The sequence below is a fragment of the Drosophila elegans genome, unplaced genomic scaffold, assembly GCF_018152505.1.
Source record: "Drosophila elegans isolate 14027-0461.03 unplaced genomic scaffold, ASM1815250v1 contig_476, whole genome shotgun sequence".
In the NCBI taxonomy this organism is placed as follows: domain Eukaryota; kingdom Metazoa; phylum Arthropoda; class Insecta; order Diptera; family Drosophilidae; genus Drosophila; species Drosophila elegans.
In genome coordinates this window covers 14,851,848-14,858,088 of record NW_024545863.1, presented here as the reverse complement: position 1 = coordinate 14,858,088, position 6,241 = coordinate 14,851,848, and the positions used below count along the sequence as shown (strand labels likewise).

At 38.0% G+C, this 6,241-nt stretch overlaps 1 protein-coding gene across 1 annotated transcript; it reads left to right on the top strand.

Moving 5' to 3' along the window:
* Positions 1–1,793: 1,793 nt before the first annotated feature.
* On the top strand, positions 1,794–3,793 carry LOC121467606. Its single transcript, XM_041709487.1, has 2 exons — positions 1,794–1,917; positions 2,813–3,793. The coding sequence occupies exons 1-2, from the start codon at positions 1,799–1,801 to the stop codon at positions 3,099–3,101; spliced, it is 408 nt and encodes a 135-aa protein (XP_041565421.1). The 5' UTR covers positions 1,794–1,798; the 3' UTR covers positions 3,102–3,793.
* The last annotated feature ends 2,448 nt before the right edge of the window (positions 3,794–6,241 follow it).

Below are 6,241 nucleotides of genomic sequence, written 5' to 3'. Positions count from 1 at the left end.
GGCTAAGAATCATCCAACCCGAAAAACGTGGCACAGAGCAAGAGCTGGAAAATGTGTCAAGCCAATGTCCGCTAGCTTTTCATGATCCCTTGCCAACCACACTGAAACAAAAAACTTCAAAAGTTAACTGCTTCATTGGTATAAGTAATACCAATTAAAAGGTTTAAAAAATAAATATTTTATTTAACGGGCAAGTAAAAAATGTTTAACGTGCCAAGATAACTGTAATAGCAAGGAGACCTTTCATATTTTTTTGTCAGTGCACCCAGCCACTATCCACTGCAAGAATATGCAAGTAATTAAACAATTTCTGCGACCCTCTAGGGCAAACATGAGAGGGACTCCGCAGCTCGTTCATTACGGCAATTTTTCAGCTCAAGAGTTGCATTTTGTTTGCGCTAATATCCGGTAGGGGTTCCAGGCCCCACTAAAAACCCCCTCGTCACTTTTCCTAACCCCTTCCTGCTTTTACGACGCTCTCAAATGTTATGAGTGCCAGCAAATTAGCTGAAATTACCGCCACGAGAGGGCAAGTAAGGCAATGTCGCTAATTGTTAAAGCGAAGTGCATTTTTCTTGTTCCTCCACTTAAAGACTCGAAGAGCTGAGGCAGCAGGAGCTCACCTTGATCCTTGAAGGCTCACAGCTCAGGGCTCAAACAAATTGGGTGCCCGTCATTTCGTGACACCGAAACCTGCCACATTAATTTTCCGCCAGCAAATCTAGGCCAAGACAAAGAAGGCTCGGCTTCGTAGAAAAAAGAGAGATTGAATTAGACAGGACACAAGGCAAACAAATGCGGCCGGCTTCTAAGCAAAGACGCCATATATTTAGCTTGACCAAAAGAGGACATCTTCTTTCAAGGATAATAGAAATACAACAAGCCAAACAAAATGAGAGCATCCCAAAAACCGACGCTTCACAAACTAAATTGTGGGCGAAAGATGGGAATTCCACATATGAGGGTAAAGGGCATTGATGGATTGCCCTCATTTCCAAGAAGTGACCTTGAAACGGCAGCATTTAAGAAATATAATTTTAAGATGGACCACAATTGTACTTCGTAATTAATGAGTCAAAATATGCACTAACTTTTTATAAACACAAAATGTAATTAATCTGGTTAAAATATAATTAAGCAATTAAATTAAATTTAAGATTAAATTTACACGCACTCTATATATTAATCATTTGTAAAGCAAAACGCACCATCGAAATTATTTTGAACTTAATTTTGGTTTGTGATATTTATTTTAACATTACAAAAGTTTAATAGCTGGAATACCAAATATAATACAAATAATTTCAAAGTTCTGGAAGACAGTCACAAAAAAGACGAATAATATCTTAAATTTAATATTCATTACACGATGTGGGAATACTCTTGACGAAATTTTGCACGAATGTAATATATCTCTTGTGTATCTTTACTCGGAGAACATTATCATCGAGTTTCTCTTCTTGAAGCCACCATATTTTCTCGCTATTCTTCACAAACTTTTTCACCTGCCTCAATCCTTTCCGGAGAAATTGAACGCCATTAGGAATGGCCTGAAACCCCGTGGATAAATGCAGGTTTAACGGTGGGTTAAATCCCCAACTGGGCGAAGCCATCACTCACTTACTCATTCACTCAGCGGCAATACAATTACATAAGTGTCACATGGACCGTGGGGCATAATCAGGTTGAGCTGGCAATGAACCAATACTCACAGTATGTTCAAGCCAAACCGAGAATAAATAAAAGTGTGAGTGAGTGTGAGGCAGCAAAAAGAAAGCAAACAAAATGCCCAATATAAATGCGCTGTCCATCAATCAAAATGATCACTCCAATGGCGAATGCCGAAAAAATGTTAGAGAAGCCTAAACGGAAACGGAAACGGAAGCATAACGTGCCCGTGTACAAAGAATGTTTAAGGTAAGCCAAACAATGGCCGAAAAGGAAATGCCTTCGGTAAACGTTTAGCATGTGTGTTTGGGTGTGCTGGTGACAATAAACAAACTGGCAAACAAATAGACGGCCTACAACTTTGTTTACACAAACACTTTGGCAAAATGTCGACCACATTGCGTATACGCCACCGACAACCGAAACAGCCGCACATAGCAGGCCAAAACCACGCCCCCTGATCCTTACTCACTCGCTTCATGGTCGAAGGGAACAGGGGGGTCTTTGTTGCTGTTGTTGCTTGAGTATTTACGGCCTTGGTGGTAAAATGAAACACACTCCAGGCAGTCGGGCAGCATCCACCTACAAACAAACAACTCAACTCAGCCCACGTAACGCGCCACGAATCGGAGACACAGGGAAACGCGACTGTAGTAGATTGAGCGGTGGGTTAAATAGTTTTAAAAAAAATATTTTGATACATGTAAACTAAGTAACTGCTTATCTTACAACATTCGCTTAGCAAAAAAAATTATGCAAACGCTTAGTTTATAAACTTAATTATTTAAAGTTATTCATATATTCATCGGTACTGATTTAGCCGGAGGGGTTTTTTGTTTTAAGTATGAAAAATTTAGTTTAAAAACGAAATAAAATCGAATTCTTAAATTTTTCCTATGCGAAAAAAACAATGAAACATGTTAATAACTTCTTAATCATATCCATTGTTTATTTTAAATAAGTTTATATTTTGAAAACAAATGTTTTATTCAAATATATTAATGATTAATTTTACTATGGGATTATTCTCTAATAAAAATACTTTCGTCATAATTATTTAAGAATCTACTCTGATAGTCAAACTGATATTTTTTTGCTTCATATTTTGGTAAATCTAAGCATTTTATTTTGTTTTTACTTCTAGAGAACTTTTGGAATCACCCATGGCATATGTAAATGTGGCTTACTTACGCCTCACACGCACACTTATGCACGGACAATTGCTGGCAGCCATGAACCATGAGCTCCATGAGTTCCCTGAGCCCTCCAGCAGCCATCGCATCGCATGTGTGACAACTCAACTCAAAGGAATTTATAATATGCAGCTAATTTATCATTCCTTTTTGCCGCAGCTGCGGGGAACAACTAAAAGTGTGAGGAACTATAGTGAGCATCTAGATTTTCCATACCCAAAGAATAAAAAGAAACCGTAAACAATGAACATTAAGGAAACTCAACAGTAAAGTGCTGATAATTTGTAGTTGAGCCACAGACAAGTTGAGTTATCCAACTTTTAGAGCCCGCTGATGATTCGCTCTCGGCGAGTTTTGTGGCTCGTTTTATGGGATACTATAATTTTGGCCGTTCCTGGTGTTGGCCAGCTCCATAAAAGAGCCAAACTGGAAAACAGCGAAACTAAATCCAATAGAGGGAAAACTCATTAAAATAGAACAGCTAGCGGGGTCCAAAATGTGTCACTTGTGCTGTGCTCCATGCTCTGTGTTGTTAGATCACAAAAAGCGTGTTCGCAAATAAAAGAATTTCCACGGAAAGTGCTATGGCAACAAGGATATGCGAGAGCACAAAAATGCAACACACCGCAAAAATACAATAACTCATTCAAAACCCAATTTGTTTCCGGCCTGTTTCCCCAACGAATTAATTATGATATCAGCATAACAATTTGCATAACCTCAAAATGAAAGCCAGACATGCACACCACGCCCAACCGAACTCGAATACAATGCAATGGGATGAGTTGGGCCGCAAATGAAATAAAACTCGTTTTCCCAAATGCCATATCAGCTCAGCAGATGTATAGGCAAAGATACAATGCTCGTATAACAATGAGGCCCAGCTACAGTCCCAATCTCCAACGGTTTCTGCTACAAACATTCAGCAGATGGTAACTCGCAATACCCTAAAATGGTAATATCTTAATAAACAACATTCCATGTAGTTTGATATGAATACTATTAGTATTATTTATTGTTGACAGGATAATTTATTTGAGAGATATTTACCTTATTCCCTAGAACAAAATCAATTTAAATTGATTTAATAAAAATGACTGTGGTTGTGAGGCCGTTTTAACGTTGTAAAGCCTGATCCGCACAAAATATTAATTTCTCTTGACTCTGCTCTCTTTTTAAGACAAAAATATAACAAAAAAATAATTGTTGGATTAGAGGGTTAACTTTGAAAACACAATTATATTATTTTTATTTACCGTGGCAATAGTGACTTATAATATGAGAGACCTCCAAGAAGTGTATCCCCTTTATTCCGAAATTTATCCAGGTCCCTTACAGTCTCCATTTACTTCATTTTTTTACACCCAATCTCAATGTGGCAGTGTGTCTCTCTTTGTATGATGAAATTGCATAATCGTTTCCAGTTGTTGCACAATTATTGAAAAGCCTGTTGTGCGTGTGTGCCAGTATATGACCCTATGAAGGAAAGAATCCAAAAAGAGGGAGGCAGGAGGCCGCAGAAAAAGGGGGAAATCAACAAGGGGAGGGAAACCCAACGGGGCGTAAAATTCAGTGGACGAGTGTTGCAAACGCAAACAGAATACCATGAAACCAGCCACACCAGAAGCTTTATGGCAGTGTTGTCAGGAAATCGAAAATTTGTAAGCCACACAAAATTTAATTGTTTAGCGATGGCCCCCAAGGAGGAGAGCTAATTTGGCGGTTGCAATTCGGCAGCCATCACTGACATATTAAGTGACCAGCAACGATGGCACTATGAGTCCAGCCGCAAGAATCCAATGAGATATGGAATAAACTATTATTCAGCATGTCGAAAAACTGAAAATCTCATTTCATAGACAGCAAAATAAAGGGAAAACGACAGCCAACATTGACAAGCCAAAGACAGTGCCCATTGAATCGGGGGAGTAGAGAACTTGGCACAAAAAGGCAAAACCTGTCAGTTTCAGTTAGCCATTCAAGAGTCTCGGCCAGACAGAATAGAAGGAAGCAGGGCAACGAGGGGAGCAGGGATCATGGAGCGGCAAAACGAAGGCAGCTCAGTGTGCAACCGCTTCGGGAAGGACTCTGCGACCGTTTTCACATGCAACTTCCGTTTCCGATTCGCCTTTGTGCAGTTTTCACCATTTTTCTGTGGCTCGAGATGTGCTTAACACTTAGAAAAATTAGAAAAACTGAATAAATACAAAATTATTTTTGACTGACTTCAGATTATATAGTATATCATTTCCTAAAAATTAAATTAATTATTTATAAAAAGTAGACAAAAGCTAAATAAATCTCCAAAATATTTAAATAAAAAATGTCTGTTTACTTAAACATTGCTTGTAATGGCATGAATGGTACTTTATATTCTTAACATCAGAGTTTAGTAAAAGGTATAAAGAGTTATTATATAATGTATTCAACTTTTAAAATATTTGTATTAAATCTACTTATTTAAGACATACCATGAGGAACATTTTGCAGTTTTTTTCCGAAAAAAAGCACTGGCTGTCTGATAGTGCAACGTTTAGCCCCTGGACCAGGGCCGTGGAATTGCTGCTTGGCCTGCCAGTGACACGGCCGTTGATTGGTACAACTAGAGGCGACGGTTGCCAGATGTGGTGCGGGTGTCGGTGTCGTTTACCATTCGGGGTTACCTTCAATGCACTCGAGGTCCAGAGACGAACAAAGCCAGTTTCAGTTGCCTTTGAATCTGCAAATGCTTTTGCTGTTGCTGTTGCCTGGTTAACCAGGTTTTGAGGTGTGCCTGTGCTTCTTTTGTGGACGGTGTTCTACACATGTCCAATGCCAATATCATGTTCAGATACTTTAAGGACTAGTCTCTGCTGGATAAAAGGGTGATATTCGCCATGGAACAACTGAGAGCGCTTTTTATGTGAATTAAATGGGTGTTGAGCTTGACTAAATTTCAGTTTAACCAAGGTTAAACATTTTTAATTACTTTGTCTGTACAGAATTCTTATATTATAACTTTTTTCTTGTTTGTTGCTCAGACATCTTAACTTTAAGATTTAGCTATTTTGGCACAGTAGGAAGTATTTAGTTTGGGCGGTATAAATATGCCTAATACATTGTTTACTCTGTTAATTCGTATTACTGACAGATCATAAAACACAAAACAACTTTAAAATATATAGTGAATTTAATAAATCGAGTAATTGTGTGTATTATATTTGACCAGCCACAAATATAATTATCAGATAATTGAATGCTGTGGCTAGTAAACCAATAATTAACCATTAAAATTATTCCTTTTTTATATGAATGTTTCTTCTTTTGGTTCACAATTAAATGGAACTAATTAGAGACTATTTTTTACCTTTTTACAAATCAGTCGGAAATTACACTGTCAC

What these genes read in the sequence shown, in the direction of transcription:
- LOC121467606 (XM_041709487.1), top strand. Translation starts at nt 1,799, where the DNA reads ATGCGCTGTCCATCAATCAAAATGATCACTCCAATGGCGAATGCCGAA. An exon ending in GTGTACAAAGAATGTTTAAG is followed by an intron (nt 1,918 to 2,812) that starts GTAAGCCAAACA and finishes TTTTACTTCTAG; the next exon opens with AGAACTTTTGGAATCACCCA.